The sequence below is a fragment of the Rhodnius prolixus genome, unplaced genomic scaffold, assembly GCF_049639745.1.
Source record: "Rhodnius prolixus isolate KJV_2025 unplaced genomic scaffold, Rpr scaffold_12, whole genome shotgun sequence".
NCBI classification, from domain to species: Eukaryota; Metazoa; Arthropoda; class Insecta; order Hemiptera; family Reduviidae; genus Rhodnius; species Rhodnius prolixus.
Genome location: NW_027411635.1, coordinates 687846 through 707981, shown reverse-complemented (window position 1 = coordinate 707981; position 20136 = coordinate 687846). Strand labels below are relative to the sequence as shown.

Below are 20136 nucleotides of genomic sequence, written 5' to 3'. Positions count from 1 at the left end.
TCAGCTCTTACACTTGTTAAGGGGAAGTATAGCAATCGTTTCAAATTATCGACACGTGAACCGATTTTTATGAATGAAGTGTCATTCGAATCGAAATTTTATACAGATTTGCACTTTAAAAGTCTCGGCACCGTGCCTCATAAGGAGGGGAATTTGCGCCACCCACCCTTTCTAAAACTATTATTACCAATATTTTTTATAACGCTTAGTCCGATTTTGATAAAATTCAGCTCGAATAAGTGGTTATAGCTCCTCTACGTTGCTGATTCTCTTGCTCCTACTAAGAGGAAGTACTGCAATCGTTTAAATTATCAATGAGTGAACCGATTTAAATCAATGAATTGTTCGATTAAAAAATCTTTGCCTCTTTGCCTTTTAGGGAGAAGTACTGCAATCCTAGTTTATTTTTCTTACTCCTCTTAAAAGGAAGTACTGAAATCGCAGTTTAATTTTGCTATTTACGTACAAATACCTTCCTATGTTATTCAAAACGCTTTCTCAAAAAAATTGTTATTGAGGATGGTTTGGGAGCCGCAACTACAATCATTCTTTAAAAAGATCTCTCCAGTGGTAGTTAACACCTTATCAGGTTATAATGATAGAATTGCTTATTCCAAATTTTAAAAAAATCTGTAAAGCAGATATGTAACTTTGTAAAATAGACAAAAAGGAAAATCTATCCAAAAGGTACAAAAATCTCCTTAACAAAAACTTACAGTTTAAAATGTCAAGTATAAGGGTTGATTAAACGCCAAAAGGTACACAAATCAGCGAGTACCCAACATTTCATTAATACTTCATTAATAGTTAAGTAATTCTACTGCATTAATTTTCATTAATAAGTTATTTTTTAGAATTTATTAGATGTCACAGACCCTTATGCTGGCCACTTCATTTATAATATTTTTTTGTTATAATTATGATAAATCACATAAATATGTACATGCATGTTAAAGTAGAAAAAGACAAAGTTAGAGTAGGCTACTGTCTTGAATTCGTCTTACCGAAGTATTCGTGAGCACAAATAACACACAGTTAATAACAAGTAGATTATTCAACAACAATTATTCATTTCTCAATTGTAATTTAATTTAGTCCCCCTAATTTTACTTATAGTAAAATACTGGAATAATTAGCTGCCCTAAAAATATGCATATCTTATTTACTTTATATTACATATATACAACATTGTGGGATAAATACCTAGATTGAGAATGTAATTGAAGAAAACTATATTATTTGCGATAAAGCCAGATAATTATTACCTATTATTATAAACGTTTGACTACTACATAAAATAACAATTACTTTAATCGAAGAATGAACTTAAACCGACGATTTTTATTTAAAAATAAAAATAAATAAATAAAATAAACAAAATCATTGATGTAAGTTGATGTAAGAATTTTTTTAAACAAGGTTTTGAATTTTTTAGCCTCTTAATTTTTTTTTTATTTTTTATAACGTTTTTCTTTTTAATCTGTAATTAGTAGTTTGATTATTATAAATAACTAGATATTACAGTCAATCTACAGTGCTACTTGAACATATATTTTGTAGACGAAAATGGCCAGCATAAGGGTCTGTGACATCTAATAAATTCTAAAAAATAACTTATTAATGAAAATTAATGCAGTAGAATTACTTAACTATTAATGAAGTATTAATGAAATGTTGGGTACTCGCTGATTTGTGTACCTTTTGGCGTTTAATCAACCCTTATACTTAACATTTTAAACTGTAAGTTTTTGTTAAGGAGTTGAATTAGCTCTAAAAAATCTATTCTAACAAATTTTTGTTCACAGACTGGTTGGTCAGTACGAGTTGGTTTGTTTACAATATTGACTGTTATAGGTCCAGAAGTTAGCGCTGCTGACAGTTCAGCGCTTCATTACACTGTGGAAACAATGGCTATGTCTGTGGTGGCCGCTTCCTTAGCAGCACTTCTGGTGGGCTTCGTGTCGGGCTATCTATGCGGCCGCAAGTGTCACAAAGATGATGATGACAATTTGCCTTATCCAGATACTGAATATGAATATTTTGAACAAAGACAAAATGTTAATATGTAAGTATTATCCTAATTTTTAGATAAACCTAACAAGTTTGAAGAATTAGTAAAATTTAAGTTTCCTATGTTAGGAGAATGGGAGGAGAGCCAAAACTACTACCGCAGGAGGAAGTAACCTACGCCGAGCCAGTGCTGGTCCCGCCAAATAAGTCGGTCAGCTCGCCGAAAGCTACTTTGAGAAAGAACGACAATTTGTTTCAGTTCAACGACAACTATAACCCTCCTTACGCCAGACCTAACAGGGACCATTTTGGCACTCTCAGATCACAACGGGATCAGGCTAAGGTAAATATTATTAAGATGTGCAAACAGATCTAGTTAACCAACACGACATTTCCTTACAGCAGTTCTTAAGGATCTAATTTACTTTCTAGATTTCCAATGACATCGATGGGCTAAAGATTTTTAAGATTGCGTTCTGATCTAATATATATATATATTTGGCGCATCGACAACTAAGGTCATTAGCGCCCCTAGAGCTATGTGTTTTTATCGGACTAAGATGGCACATGTCTCTCTACCCGGTTAGCATCTCAAACAGCATGGTGGAGCCCCGGGTAATCCGACCTAGGCTCACACACACTCTCCTTCATAGGTTATCGGACCAGCCGACAAGAGAAACTGCGCATACCTAGTAGTGCCATCCTTTTCTTACCCAACTCATTCGTCTTATCTCAGTTTTATTTATTACCTAAAGGCTATTTGCGTCTATATCCTTTCCCAAACGGTCCTAGCTGTCAGTTTTTGACTATGGAGTGTAGTACTCTTATAAATATTCCTACGCCCCCTAAAATATACTAAGCCAAACAATATGTACAATATTTACACTCATTTATACCTACATTCTTGTTAATTAAAACTTTCATGCTTATAAATACATTCACGCTGAAAAATACACTCACACTGATAGATATACTCTTGCCAATAATTTAGGATTTCAAGTAATTTCTGTCGATAGACAGTGGGAGATGTTTCATTTTTCTTATACAGGGTGATCCATTTAAAACACACCAATCGCTAATAACTTTTTAGGAAAGCGGAATTTCGAAAAAACTCATGAAGTAAACAATGTCTTTTTTGGTTTAGTTTTCAAATTTTTTGCCCCTATGCTGTATCTTCATTCTTGGCGGAGTTAGGCCAAAAAGCTGATTGGGATTTCAAAAGGACCACTGTTTTTGACAATGATTATGAAAACTCATATCATAGGTCAAGAAGTCTTGCATACGGGGTGCATTAAAATGACGTGATGGTTGCTTTTATTTGATGATAAAACAAATTTATTCTGACTCACCCACAACCAGTACATTACACTACATTTTTTAAAATCAATTATGATTATTTTTTTTCTTGCGTCACACATAGCATTTTTTGCAATCAGAGGACTTCCCAAAATGTGTATTTCTGGTGGAAAATTAATATTGAAAACCGATTACGAATAGATAAAATTGTAACTTTGATGTTAAATACCACGACTAATATTAGGGATATCGAAACGGGGTTTTTTATGTAGTTTTCATAACCATTGTCAAAACCAGTGGTCCTTATAAAACCCCAATCAGCTTTCTGGCCGTAACTCCGCCAAAAATGAAGGTACAGCATCAGGGGTGGAAAATTTGAAAACTAGACAAAAAACATAGTTTACTTCGTGGCTTTTTTCGAAATTCCGCTTTCCTAAAAAGTTATTAACGAGTGATGCGTTTTCAATAGATCACCCTGAATATCGTTCTAAATCTCCACCCCTCCACAGGACAAAAGTCTTGACCCGCTGAATCCATGAGGCGTTTAGCTCTAACACCCAGGGAAACTATAGCATCCTACTCAGTAATACAGAGTGTGTTAGAACACAGAATTTCATACGAATAATCTGTTGTTTACAGTGGGAATTATGAGGGCCCGATTTCACAACAAAACCATCACCCAAAAAAATTTCAACTCTCAATATCTTCTCAACTAATAGATCCGTACTCAAGAAAACTACAGCATACTACTCAGTAAAATAGAGTGTGTAAGGGCACAGAATTTCATACGAATAATCTGTTGTTTACAGTGTGAATTATAAGGGCCCCATTTCACAGCAAAACCATGACCCAAAAAAATTTAAACTCTCAATATCTTCTCAACTAATGGACCTGTACTCAAGAAAACTATAGCATACTACTCAGTAAAAAAAGTGTGTAAGAACACTGAATTTCATACGAATAATCTGTTGTTTACTGTGGGAATTATAAGGGCCCAATTTCACAGCAAAACCATGACCCAAAAAAATTTCAACTTTTAATATCTTCTCAACTAATGGATCCGTACTCAAGAAAACTATAACATACTACTCAGTAAAATAGAGTGTGCAAGAGCACAAAATTTCATACGAATAATCTGTTCTTTACTGTGGGAGTTATAAGGGCTCCATTTCTCAACAAAACCATGACCCAAAAAAAATTCAACTCTTAATATCTTCTCAACTAATGGATCTGTACTCAAGAAAACTATAGTATACTACTCAGTAAAACAGAGTGTGTAAGAGCACAGAATTTCTTACGAATAATCTGTTGTTTACTGTGGGAATAATTATATGGGCCCAATTTCACAGCACAAACATGACCCAAAAATATTTCAACTCTCAATATCTTCTCAACTAATGGATCTGTACTCAAGAAAACTATAGCATTCTACTCAGTAAAATAGAGTGTGCAAGGGCACAAAATTTCATACGACTAATCTTTTGTTTACTGTGAAAGTTATGAGGGCCCGATTTCACAACAAAACCATGACCCAAAAAAATTTCAACTCTCAATATTTTCTCAACTAATGGATCTGTACTCAAGAAAACTATAGCATACTACTCAGTAAAACAATGTGTGTAAGGGCACAGAATTTCATACGAATAATCTGTTGTTTACAGTGTGAATTATAAGGGCCCCATTTCACAGCAAAACCATGACCCAAAAAAATTTAAACTCTCAATATCTTCTCAACTAATGGATCTGTACTCAAGCAAACTATAGCATACTACTCAGTAAAACAAAGTGTGTAAGAACACTGAATTTCATACGAATAATCTGTTGTTTACTGTGGGAATTATAAGGGCCCAATTTCACAGCAAAACCATGACCCAAAAAAATTTCAACTTTTAATATCTTCTCAACTAATGGATCCGTACTCAAGAAAACTATAACATACTACTCAGTAAAATAGAGTGTGCAAGAGCACAAAATTTCATACGAATAATCTGTTGTTTACTGTGGGAGTTATAAGGGCTCCATTTCTCAACAAAACCATGACCCAAAAAAAATTCAACTCTTAATATCTTCTCAACTAATGGATCTGTACTCAAGAAAACTGTAGTATACTACTCAGTAAAACAGAGTGTGTAAGAGCACAGAATTTCTTACGAATAATCTGTTGTTTACTGTGGGAATAATTATAAGGGCCCAATTTCACAGCAAAACCATGACCCAAAAAAATTTCAACTCTCAATATCTTCTCAACTAATGGATCTGTACTCAAGAAAACTATAGCATTCTACTCAGTAAAATAGAGTGTGCAAGAGCACAAAATTTCATACGAATAATCTGTTGTTTACTGTGGGAGTTATAAGGGCTCCATTTCTCAACAAAACCATGACCCAAAAAAAATTCAACTCTTAATATCTTCTCAACTAATGGATCTGTACTCAAGAAAACTATAGTATACTACTCAGTAAAACAGAGTGTGTAAGAGCACAGAATTTCTTACGAATAATCTGTTGTTTACTGTGGGAATAATTATAAGGGCCCAATTTCACAGCACAAACATGACCCAAAAATATTTCAACTCTCAATATCTTCTCAACTAATGGATCTGTACTCAAGAAAACTATAGCATACTACTCAGTAAAACAATGTGTGTAAGGGCACAGAATTTCATACGAATAATCTGTTGTTTACAGTGTGAATTATAAGGGCCCCATTTCACAGCAAAACCATGACCCAAAAAAAATTCAACTCTTAATATCTTCTCAACTAATGGATCTGTACTCAAGAAAACTATAGTATACTACTCAGTAAAACAGAGTGTGTAAGAGCACAGAATTTCTTACGAATAATCTGTTGTTTACTGTGGGAATAATTATAAGGGCCCAATTTCACAGCACAAACATGACCCAAAAATATTTCAACTCTCAATATCTTCTCAACTAATGGATCTGTACTCAAGAAAACTATAGCACTCTACTCAGAAAATAGAGTGTGCAAGGGCACAAAATTTCATACGACTAATCTTTTGTTTACTGTGAAAATTATGAGGGCCCGATTTCACAACAAAACCATGACCCAAAAAAATTTCAACTCTCAATATTTTCTCAACTATTGGATCTGTACTCAAGAAAACTATAGCATACTACTCAGTAAAACAATGTGTGTAAGAACACAAAATTTCATTCAAATAATCTGTTGTTTACTGTGCGAGTTATAATGGCCCCATTTCACAACAAAACCATGACCAAAAAAAATTTCAACTCTCAATATATTCTCAACTAATTGAACTGTACGCAAAAAAACTATTGCATACTACTCAGTAAAACAGAGTGTGTAAGAGCACAGAATTTCATACGAATAATCTGTTGTTTACAGTGGGAATTATAAGGGCCGAATTTCACAGGAAAACCATAACCCAAAAAAATTTTAACTCTCAGTATTTTCTCAACCAATTGATCTGTACTCATGAAAACTATAGCATACTACTCAGTAATACTAAGTGTGTAAGAACACAGAATTTCATACGAATAATCTGTTGTTTACTGTTGGAATTATAAGGGCCCTATTTCACAGCAAAACCATGACCCAAAAAAAATTCAACTCTCAATATCTTCTCAAGTAATGGATCTGTACTCAAGAAATCTATAGCATACTACTCAGTAAAATAGAGTGTGAAAGAGCACAGAATTTCATACGAATAATCCGTTGTTCACTGGGGGAATAATTATAAGGGCCCAATTTCACAGCACAAACATGACCCAAAAATATTTCAACTCTCAATATCTTCTCAACTAATGGATCTGTACTCAAGAAAACTATAGCATACTACTCAGTAAAACAGAGTGTGTAAGAGCACAGAATTTCTTGCGAATAATCTGTTGTGTACTGTGGGATTTATAAGGGCCCCATTTCACAGCAAAACCATGACCCAAAAAAATTTCAACTCTCAATATTTTCTCAACTAATGGATCTGTACTCATGAAAACTATAGCATACTACTCAGTAATACTAAGTGTGTAAGAACACAGAATTTCATACGAATAATCTGTTGTTTACTGTTGGAATTATAAGGGCCCTATTTCACAGCAAAACCATGACCCAAAAAAAATTCAACTCTCAATATCTTCTCAAGTAATGGATCTGTACTCAAGAAATCTATAGCATACTACTCAGTAAAATAGAGTGTGAAAGAGCACAGAATTTCATACGAATAATCCGTTGTTCACTGGGGGAATAATTATAAGGGCCCAATTTCACAGCACAAACATGACCCAAAAATATTTCAACTCTCAATATCTTCTCAACTAATGGATCTGTACTCAAGAAAACTATAGCATACTACTCAGTAAAACAGAGTGTGTAAGAGCACAGAATTTCTTGCGAATAATCTGTTGTGTACTGTGGGATTTATAAGGGCCCCATTTCACAGCAAAACCATGACCCAAAAAAATTTCAACTCTCAATATTTTCTCAACTAATGGATCTGTACTCAAGAAAACTATAGCATACTACTCAGTAAAATAGAGTGTGTAAGAGAATAGAATTTTATACGAATAATCTGTTGTTTACAGTGGGAATTATAAGGGCCCTATTTCACAGCAAAACTATGACCCAAAAAAAAATTCAACTCTCAATATCTTCTCAAGTAATGGATCTGCACTCAAGAAAACTACAGCATACTACTCAGTAAAATAGAGTGTGTAAGAGCACATAATTTCATACGAATAATCTGTTGTTTACTGTGGGAATTATAAGGGCCCTATTTCACAGCAAAACCATGACGAAAAAAAAAATTTAACTCCCAATATCTTCTCAACTAATGGATCCGTACTCAAGAAAACATTAGCATACTACTCAGTAAAATAGAGTGTGTAAGAGCACAGAATTTCATACGAATTATCTGTTGTTTACAGTGGGAATTATAAGGGCCCTATTTCACAGCAAAACCATGACCCAAAAAAAATTCAACTCTCAATATCATCTCAAGTAATGAATCTGTACTCAAGAAAACTATAGCATACTACTCAGTAAAATAAAGTGTGTAAGAGCACAGAATTTCATTCGAATAATCCGTTGTTTACTGTGCGAGTTATAATGGCCCCATTTCGCAGCAAAACCATGACCCAAAAAAATTTCAACTCTCAATATCTTCTCAACTAATGGATCTGTACTCAAGAAAACTATAGTATACTACTCCGTAAAACAGAGTGTGTAAGAGCACAGAATTTCTTGCGAATAATCAATTGTTTACTTTGGGAGTTATAAGGGCCCTATTTCACAGCAAAACCATGACCCAAAAAAATTTAAACTCTCAATATCTTCTCAACTAATTGATCTGTACTCAAGAAAACTATAGCATACTACTCAGTAAAACAGAGTGTGTAAGAGCACAGAATTTCATACGAATAATCTGTTGTTTACAGTGGGAATTATAAGGGCCCCATTTTACAGCAAAACCATGACCCAAAAAAATTTCAACTCTCAATATCTTCTCAACTAATTCATCTGTACACAAGAAAACAATAGCATACTACTCACTAAAATGGAGTATGCAAGAGCACAAATTTTCATACGAATAATCCGTTGTTTACTGTGGGAGTTATAAGGGCCCCATTTCACAGCAAAATCATGACCCAAAAAAATTTCAACTCTCAATATTTTCTCAACTAATGGATCTGTACTCAAGAAAACTATAGCATACTACTCAGCAAAATAGAGTGTGTAAGAGCATAGAATTTCATACGAATAATCTGTTGTTTACAGTGGGAATTATAAGGGCCCCATTTCACAGCAAAACCATGACCCAAAAAAATTTCATCTCTCAATATCTTCTCAACTAATGGATCTGTACTCAAGAAAACAATAGCATACTACTCTCTAAAATAGAGTATGCAAGAGCACAAAATTTCATACGAATAATCTGTTGTTTACTGTGGGAGTTATAAGGGCCCCATTTCACAGCAAAACCATGACCGAAAAAAATTTCAACTCTCAATATCATCTCAAGTAATGGATCTGTACTCAAGAAAACTATAGCATACTACTCATAAAATAGAGTGTGTAAGAGCATAGAATTTCATACGAATAATCTGTTGTTTACAGTGGGAATTATAAGGGCCCCATTTCACAGCAAAACCATGACCCAAAAAAATTTCAACTCTCAATATCTTCTCAACTAATGGATCTGTACTCAAGAAAACTATAGTATACTACTCCGTAAAACAGAGTGTGTAAGAGCACAGAATTTCTTGCGAATAATCAATTGTTTACTTTGGGAGTTATAAGGGCCCTATTTCACAGCAAAACCATGACCCAAAAAAATTTAAACTCTCAATATCTTCTCAACTAATTGATCTGTACTCAAGAAAACTATAGCATACTACTCAGTAAAACAGAGTGTGTAAGAGCACAGAATTTCATACGAATAATCTGTTGTTTACAGTGGGAATTATAAGGGCCCCATTTTACAGCAAAACCATGACCCAAAAAAATTTCAACTCTCAATATCTTCTCAACTAATTGATCTGTACACAAGAAAACAATAGCATACTACTCACTAAAATGGAGTATGCAAGAGCACAAATTTTCATACGAATAATCCGTTGTTTACTGTGGGAGTTATAAGGGCCCCATTTCACAGCAAAATCATGACCCAAAAAAATTTCAACTCTCAATATTTTCTCAACTAATGGATCTGTACTCAAGAAAACTATAGCATACTACTCAGTAAAATAGAGTGTGTAAGAGCATAGAATTTCATACGAATAATCTGTTGTTTACAGTGGGAATTATAAGGGCCCCATTTCACAGCAAAACCATGACCCAAAAAAATTTCATCTCTCAATATCTTCTCAACTAATGGATCTGTACTCAAGAAAACAATAGCATACTACTCTCTAAAATAGAGTATGCAAGAGCACAAAATTTCATACGAATAATCTGTTGTTTACTGTGGGAGTTATAAGGGCCCCATTTCACAGCAAAACCATGACCGAAAAAAATTTCAACTCTCAATATCATCTCAAGTAATGGATCTGTACTCAAGAAAACTATAGCATACTACTCATAAAATAGAGTGTGTAAGAGCATAGAATTTCATACGAATAATCTGTTGTTTACAGTGGGAATTATAAGGGCCCCATTTCACAGCAAAACCATGACCCAAAAAAATTTCAACTCTCAATATCATCTCAAGTAATGGATCTGTACTCAAGAAAACTATAGCATACTACTCATAAAATAGTGTGTAAGAGCACAGAATTTCATTCGAATAATCCGTTGTTTACTGTGCGAGTTATAATGGCCCCATTTCGCAGCAAAACCATGACTCAAAAATTTCAACTCTTAATATCTTCTCAACTAATGGATCTGTACTCAAGAAAACTATAGCATACTACTCATAAAATAGAGTGTGTAAGAGCACAGAATTTCATTCGAATAATCCGTTGTTTACTGTGCTAGTTATAATGGCCCCATTTCACAACAAAACCATGACCCAAAAAAATTTCAACTCTCAATATCTTCTCAACTAATGGATCTGTACTCAAGAAAACTATTGCATACTACTCAGTAAAACAGAGTGTGTAAGAGCACAGAATTTCATACGAATAATCTGTTGTTTACAGTGGGAATTATAAGGGCCGAATTTCACAGGAAAACCATAACCCAAAAAAATTTTAACTCTCAGTATTTTCTCAACCAATTGATCTGTACTCATGAAAACTATAGCATACTACTCAGTAATACTAAGTGTGTAAGAACACAGAATTTCATACGAATAATCTGTTGTTTACTGTTGGAATTATAAGGGCCCTATTTCACAGCAAAACCAAAAAAAAAAAAAAAAATTCAACTCTCAATATCTTCTCAAGTAATGGATCTGTACTCAAGAAATCTATAGCATACTACTCAGTAAAATAGAGTGTGAAAGAGCACAGAATTTCATACGAATAATCCGTTGTTCACTGGGGGAATAATTATAAGGGCCCAATTTCACAGCACAAACATGACCCAAAAATATTTCAACTCTCAATATCTTCTCAACTAATGGATCTGTACTCAAGAAAACTATAGCATACTACTCAGTAAAACAGAGTGTGTAAGAGCACAGAATTTCTTGCGAATAATCTGTTGTGTACTGTGGGATTTATAAGGGCCCCATTTCACAGCAAAACCATGACCCAAAAAAATTTCAACTCTCAATATTTTCTCAACTAATGGATCTGTACTCATGAAAACTATAGCATACTACTCAGTAATACTAAGTGTGTAAGAACACAGAATTTCATACGAATAATCTGTTGTTTACTGTTGGAATTATAAGGGCCCTATTTCACAGCAAAACCATGACCCAAAAAAAATTCAACTCTCAATATCTTCTCAAGTAATGGATCTGTACTCAAGAAATCTATAGCATACTACTCAGTAAAATAGAGTGTGAAAGAGCACAGAATTTCATACGAATAATCCGTTGTTCACTGGGGGAATAATTATAAGGGCCCAATTTCACAGCACAAACATGACCCAAAAATATTTCAACTCTCAATATCTTCTCAACTAATGGATCTGTACTCAAGAAAACTATAGCATACTACTCAGTAAAACAGAGTGTGTAAGAGCACAGAATTTCTTGCGAATAATCTGTTGTGTACTGTGGGATTTATAAGGGCCCCATTTCACAGCAAAACCATGACCCAAAAAAATTTCAACTCTCAATATTTTCTCAACTAATGGATCTGTACTCAAGAAAACTATAGCATACTACTCAGTAAAATAGAGTGTGTAAGAGAATAGAATTTTATACGAATAATCTGTTGTTTACAGTGGGAATTATAAGGGCCCTATTTCACAGCAAAACTATGACCCAAAAAAAAATTCAACTCTCAATATCTTCTCAAGTAATGGATCTGCACTCAAGAAAACTACAGCATACTACTCAGTAAAATAGAGTGTGTAAGAGCACATAATTTCATACGAATAATCTGTTGTTTACTGTGGGAATTATAAGGGCCCTATTTCACAGCAAAACCATGACGAAAAAAAAATTTTAACTCCCAATATCTTCTCAACTAATGGATCCGTACTCAAGAAAACATTAGCATACTACTCAGTAAAATAGAGTGTGTAAGAGCACAGAATTTCATACGAATTATCTGTTGTTTACAGTGGGAATTATAAGGGCCCTATTTCACAGCAAAACCATGACCCAAAAAAAATTCAACTCTCAATATCATCTCAAGTAATGAATCTGTACTCAAGAAAACTATAGCATACTACTCAGTAAAATAAAGTGTGTAAGAGCACAGAATTTCATTCGAATAATCCGTTGTTTACTGTGCGAGTTATAATGGCCCCATTTCGCAGCAAAACCATGACCCAAAAAAATTTCAACTCTCAATATCTTCTCAACTAATGGATCTGTACTCAAGAAAACTATAGTATACTACTCCGTAAAACAGAGTGTGTAAGAGCACAGAATTTCTTGCGAATAATCAATTGTTTACTTTGGGAGTTATAAGGGCCCTATTTCACAGCAAAACCATGACCCAAAAAAATTTAAACTCTCAATATCTTCTCAACTAATTGATCTGTACTCAAGAAAACTATAGCATACTACTCAGTAAAACAGAGTGTGTAAGAGCACAGAATTTCATACGAATAATCTGTTGTTTACAGTGGGAATTATAAGGGCCCCATTTTACAGCAAAACCATGACCCAAAAAAATTTCAACTCTCAATATCTTCTCAACTAATTGATCTGTACACAAGAAAACAATAGCATACTACTCACTAAAATGGAGTATGCAAGAGCACAAATTTTCATACGAATAATCCGTTGTTTACTGTGGGAGTTATAAGGGCCCCATTTCACAGCAAAATCATGACCCAAAAAAATTTCAACTCTCAATATTTTCTCAACTAATGGATCTGTACTCAAGAAAACTATAGCATACTACTCAGTAAAATAGAGTGTGTAAGAGCATAGAATTTCATACGAATAATCTGTTGTTTACAGTGGGAATTATAAGGGCCCCATTTCACAGCAAAACCATGACCCAAAAAAATTTCATCTCTCAATATCTTCTCAACTAATGGATCTGTACTCAAGAAAACAATAGCATACTACTCTCTAAAATAGAGTATGCAAGAGCACAAAATTTCATACGAATAATCTGTTGTTTACTGTGGGAGTTATAAGGGCCCCATTTCACAGCAAAACCATGACCGAAAAAAATTTCAACTCTCAATATCATCTCAAGTAATGGATCTGTACTCAAGAAAACTATAGCATACTACTCATAAAATAGAGTGTGTAAGAGCATAGAATTTCATACGAATAATCTGTTGTTTACAGTGGGAATTATAAGGGCCCCATTTCACAGCAAAACCATGACCCAAAAAAATTTCAACTCTCAATATCATCTCAAGTAATGGATCTGTACTCAAGAAAACTATAGCATACTACTCATAAAATAGTGTGTAAGAGCACAGAATTTCATTCGAATAATCCGTTGTTTACTGTGCGAGTTATAATGGCCCCATTTCGCAGCAAAACCATGACTCAAAAATTTCAACTCTTAATATCTTCTCAACTAATGGATCTGTACTCAAGAAAACTATAGCATACTACTCATAAAATAGAGTGTGTAAGAGCACAGAATTTCATTCGAATAATCCGTTGTTTACTGTGCTAGTTATAATGGCCCCATTTCACAACAAAACCATGACCCAAAAAAATTTCAACTCTCAATATCTTCTCAACTAATGGATCTTTACTCAAGAAAACTATTGCATACTACTCAGTAAAACAGAGTGTGTAAGAGCACAGAATTTCATACGAATAATCTGTTGTTTACAGTGGGAATTATAAGGGCCGAATTTCACAGGAAAACCATAACCCAAAAAAATTTTAACTCTCAGTATTTTCTCAACCAATTGATCTGTACTCATGAAAACTATAGCATACTACTCAGTAATACTAAGTGTGTAAGAACACAGAATTTCATACGAATAATCTGTTGTTTACTGTTGGAATTATAAGGGCCCTATTTCACAGCAAAACCATGACCCAAAAAAAATTCAACTCTCAATATCATCTCAAGTAATGGATCTGTACTCAAGAAAACTATAGCATACTACTCATAAAATAGAGTGTGTAAGAGCATAGAATTTCATACGAATAATCTGTTGTTTACAGTGGGAATTATAAGGGCCCCATTTCACAGCAAAACCATGACCCAAAAAAATTTCAACTCTCAATATCATCTCAAGTAATGGATCTGTACTCAAGAAAACTATAGCATACTACTCATAAAATAGTGTGTAAGAGCACAGAATTTCATTCGAATAGTCCGTTGTTTACTGTGCGAGTTATAATGGCCCCATTTCGCAGCAAAACCATGACTCAAAAATTTCAACTCTTAATATCTTCTCAACTAATGGATCTGTACTCAAGAAAACTATAGCATACTACTCATAAAATAGAGTGTGTAAGAGCACAGAATTTCATTCGAATAATCCGTTGTTTACTGTGCTAGTTATAATGGCCCCATTTCACAACAAAACCATGACCCAAAAAAATTTCAACTCTCAATATCTTCTCAACTAATGGATCTGTACTCAAGAAAACTATTGCATACTACTCAGTAAAACAGAGTGTGTAAGAGCACAGAATTTCATACGAATAATCTGTTGTTTACAGTGGGAATTATAAGGGCCGAATTTCACAGGAAAACCATAACCCAAAAAAATTTTAACTCTCAGTATTTTCTCAACCAATTGATCTGTACTCATGAAAACTATAGCATACTACTCAGTAATACTAAGTGTGTAAGAACACAGAATTTCATACGAATAATCTGTTGTTTACTGTTGGAATTATAAGGGCCCTATTTCACAGCAAAACCAAAAAAAAAAAAAAAAATTCAACTCTCAATATCTTCTCAAGTAATGGATCTGTACTCAAGAAATCTATAGCATACTACTCAGTAAAATAGAGTGTGAAAGAGCACAGAATTTCATACGAATAATCCGTTGTTCACTGGGGGAATAATTATAAGGGCCCAATTTCACAGCACAAACATGACCCAAAAATATTTCAACTCTCAATATCTTCTCAACTAATGGATCTGTACTCAAGAAAACTATAGCATACTACTCAGTAAAACAGAGTGTGTAAGAGCACAGAATTTCTTGCGAATAATCTGTTGTGTACTGTGGGATTTATAAGGGCCCCATTTCACAGCAAAACCATGACCCAAAAAAATTTCAACTCTCAATATTTTCTCAACTAATGGATCTGTACTCATGAAAACTATAGCATACTACTCAGTAATACTAAGTGTGTAAGAACACAGAATTTCATACGAATAATCTGTTGTTTACTGTTGGAATTATAAGGGCCCTATTTCACAGCAAAACCATGACCCAAAAAAAATTCAACTCTCAATATCTTCTCAAGTAATGGATCTGTACTCAAGAAATCTATAGCATACTACTCAGTAAAATAGAGTGTGAAAGAGCACAGAATTTCATACGAATAATCCGTTGTTCACTGGGGGAATAATTATAAGGGCCCAATTTCACAGCACAAACATGACCCAAAAATATTTCAACTCTCAATATCTTCTCAACTAATGGATCTGTACTCAAGAAAACTATAGCATACTACTCAGTAAAACAGAGTGTGTAAGAGCACAGAATTTCTTGCGAATAATCTGTTGTGTACTGTGGGATTTATAAGGGCCCCATTTCACAGCAAAACCATGACCCAAAAAAATTTCAACTCTCAATATTTTCTCAACTAATGGATCTGTACTCAAGAAAACTATAGCATACTACTCAGTAAAATAGAGTGTGTAAGAGAATAGAATTTTATACGAATAATCTGTTGTTTACAGTGGGAATTATAAGGGCCCTATTTCACAGCAAAACTATGACCCAAAAAAAAATTCAACTCTCAATATCTTCTCAAGTAATGGATCTGCACTCAAGAAAACTACAGCATACTACTCAGTAAAATAGAGTGTGTAAGAGCACATAATTTCATACGAATAATCTGTTGTTTACTGTGGGAATTATAAGGGCCCTATTTCACAGCAAAACCATGACGAAAAAAAAATTTTAACTCCCAATATCTTCTCAACTAATGGATCCGTACTCAAGAAAACATTAGCATACTACTCAGTAAAATAGAGTGTGTAAGAGCACAGAATTTCATACGAATTATCTGTTGTTTACAGTGGGAATTATAAGGGCCCTATTTCACAGCAAAACCATGACCCAAAAAAAATTCAACTCTCAATATCATCTCAAGTAATGAATCTGTACTCAAGAAAACTATAGCATACTACTCAGTAAAATAAAGTGTGTAAGAGCACAGAATTTCATTCGAATAATCCGTTGTTTACTGTGCGAGTTATAATGGCCCCATTTCGCAGCAAAACCATGACCCAAAAAAATTTCAACTCTCAATATCTTCTCAACTAATGGATCTGTACTCAAGAAAACTATAGTATACTACTCCGTAAAACAGAGTGTGTAAGAGCACAGAATTTCTTGCGAATAATCAATTGTTTACTTTGGGAGTTATAAGGGCCCTATTTCACAGCAAAACCATGACCCAAAAAAATTTAAACTCTCAATATCTTCTCAACTAATTGATCTGTACTCAAGAAAACTATAGCATACTACTCAGTAAAACAGAGTGTGTAAGAGCACAGAATTTCATACGAATAATCTGTTGTTTACAGTGGGAATTATAAGGGCCCCATTTTACAGCAAAACCATGACCCAAAAAAATTTCAACTCTCAATATCTTCTCAACTAATTGATCTGTACACAAGAAAACAATAGCATACTACTCACTAAAATGGAGTATGCAAGAGCACAAATTTTCATACGAATAATCCGTTGTTTACTGTGGGAGTTATAAGGGCCCCATTTCACAGCAAAATCATGACCCAAAAAAATTTCAACTCTCAATATTTTCTCAACTAATGGATCTGTACTCAAGAAAACTATAGCATACTACTCAGTAAAATAGAGTGTGTAAGAGCATAGAATTTCATACGAATAATCTGTTGTTTACAGTGGGAATTATAAGGGCCCCATTTCACAGCAAAACCATGACCCAAAAAAATTTCATCTCTCAATATCTTCTCAACTAATGGATCTGTACTCAAGAAAACAATAGCATACTACTCTCTAAAATAGAGTATGCAAGAGCACAAAATTTCATACGAATAATCTGTTGTTTACTGTGGGAGTTATAAGGGCCCCATTTCACAGCAAAACCATGACCGAAAAAAATTTCAACTCTCAATATCATCTCAAGTAATGGATCTGTACTCAAGAAAACTATAGCATACTACTCATAAAATAGAGTGTGTAAGAGCATAGAATTTCATACGAATAATCTGTTGTTTACAGTGGGAATTATAAAGGCCCCATTTCACAGCAAAACCATGACCCAAAAAAATTTCAACTCTCAATATCATCTCAAGTAATGGATCTGTACTCAAGAAAACTATAGCATACTACTCATAAAATAGTGTGTAAGAGCACAGAATTTCATTCGAATAATCCGTTGTTTACTGTGCGAGTTATAATGGCCCCATTTCGCAGCAAAACCATGACTCAAAAATTTCAACTCTTAATATCTTCTCAACTAATGGATCTGTACTCAAGAAAACTATAGCATACTACTCATAAAATAGAGTGTGTAAGAGCACAGAATTTCATTCGAATAATCCGTTGTTTACTGTGCTAGTTATAATGGCCCCATTTCACAACAAAACCATGACCCAAAAAAATTTCAACTCTCAATATCTTCTCAACTAATGGATCTGTACTCAAGAAAACTATTGCATACTACTCAGTAAAACAGAGTGTGTAAGAGCACAGAATTTCATACGAATAATCTGTTGTTTACAGTGGGAATTATAAGGGCCGAATTTCACAGGAAAACCATAACCCAAAAAAATTTTAACTCTCAGTATTTTCTCAACCAATTGATCTGTACTCATGAAAACTATAGCATACTACTCAGTAATACTAAGTGTGTAAGAACACAGAATTTCATACGAATAATCTGTTGTTTACTGTTGGAATTATAAGGGCCCTATTTCACAGCAAAACCATGACCCAAAAAAAATTCAACTCTCAATATCTTCTCAAGTAATGGATCTGTACTCAAGAAATCTATAGCATACTACTCAGTAAAATAGAGTGTGAAAGAGCACAGAATTTCATACGAATAATCCGTTGTTCACTGGGGGAATAATTATAAGGGCCCAATTTCACAGCACAAACATGACCCAAAAATATTTCAACTCTCAATATCTTCTCAACTAATGGATCTGTACTCAAGAAAACTATAGCATACTACTCAGTAAAACAGAGTGTGAATGAGCACAGAATTTCATACGAATAATCCGTTGTTCACTGGGGGAATAATTATAAGGGCCCAATTTCACAGCACAAACATGACCCAAAAATATTTCAACTCTCAATATCTTCTCAACTAATGGATCTGTACTCAAGAAAACTATAGCATACTACTCAGTAAAACAGAGTGTGTAAGAGCACAGAATTTCTTGCGAATAATCTGTTGTGTACTGTGGGATTTATAAGGGCCCCATTTCACAGCAAAACCATGACCCAAAAAAATTTCAACTCTCAATATTTTCTCAACTAATGGATCTGTACTCAAGAAAACTATAGCATACTACTCAGTAAAATAGAGTGTGTAAGAGAATAGAATTTTATACGAATAATCTGTTGTTTACAGTGGGAATTATAAGGGCCCTATTTCACAGCAAAACTATGACCCAAAAAAAAATTCAACTCTCAATATCTTCTCAAGTAATGGATCTGCACTCAAGAAAACTACAGCATACTACTCAGTAAAATAGAGTGTGTAAGAGCACATAATTTCATACGAATAATCTGTTGTTTACTGTGGGAATTATAAGGGCCCTATTTCACAGCAAAACCATGACGAAAAAAAAATTTTAACTCCCAATATCTTCTCAACTAATGGATCCGTACTCAAGAAAACATTAGCATACTACTCAGTAAAATAGAGTGTGTAAGAGCACAGAATTTCATACGAATTATCTGTTGTTTACAGTGGGAATTATAAGGGCCCTATTTCACAGCAAAACCATGACCCAAAAAAAATTCAACTCTCAATATCATCTCAAGTAATGAATCTGTACTCAAGAAAACTATAGCATACTACTCAGTAAAATAAAGTGTGTAAGAGCACAGAATTTCATTCGAATAATCCGTTGTTTACTGTGCGAGTTATAATGGCCCCATTTCGCAGCAAAACCATGACCCAAAAAAATTCAACTCTCAATATCTTCTCAACTAATAAATCTGTACTCAAGAAAACTATAGTATACTACTCCGTAAAACAGAGTGTGTAAGAGCACAGAATTTCTTGCGAATAATCAATTGTTTACTTTGGGAGTTATAAGGGCCCTATTTCACAGCAAAACCATGACCCAAAAAAATTTAAACTCTCAATATCTTCTCAACTAATTGATCTGTACTCAAGAAAACTATAGCATACTACTCAGTAAAACAGAGTGTGTAAGAGCACAGAATTTCATACGAATAATCTGTTGTTTACAGTGGGAATTATAAGGGCCCCATTTTACAGCAAAACCATGACCCAAAAAAATTTCAACTCTCAATATCTTCTCAACTAATTGATCTGTACACAAGAAAACAATAGCATACTACTCACTAAAATGGAGTATGCAAGAGCACAAATTTTCATACGAATAATCCGTTGTTTACTGTGGGAGTTATAAGGGCCCCATTTCA

The 20136-nt window shown here is 34.0% G+C and overlaps 1 protein-coding gene across 2 annotated transcripts in view; it reads left to right on the top strand.

Annotated features, from left to right (window-relative positions):
- Positions 1-20136, top strand: part of Sema1a (semaphorin 1a) — a 77787-nt gene that overhangs the window by 43361 nt on the left and 14290 nt on the right. For both annotated transcript variants that reach the window (XM_074143634.1, XM_074143635.1), the window contains 2 exons: positions 1855-2065; positions 2140-2353. In XM_074143634.1, coding sequence (XP_073999735.1) covers positions 1855-2065; positions 2140-2353 — 425 coding nt within the window. The remainder of the gene's footprint in view (positions 1-1854; positions 2066-2139; positions 2354-20136) is intronic.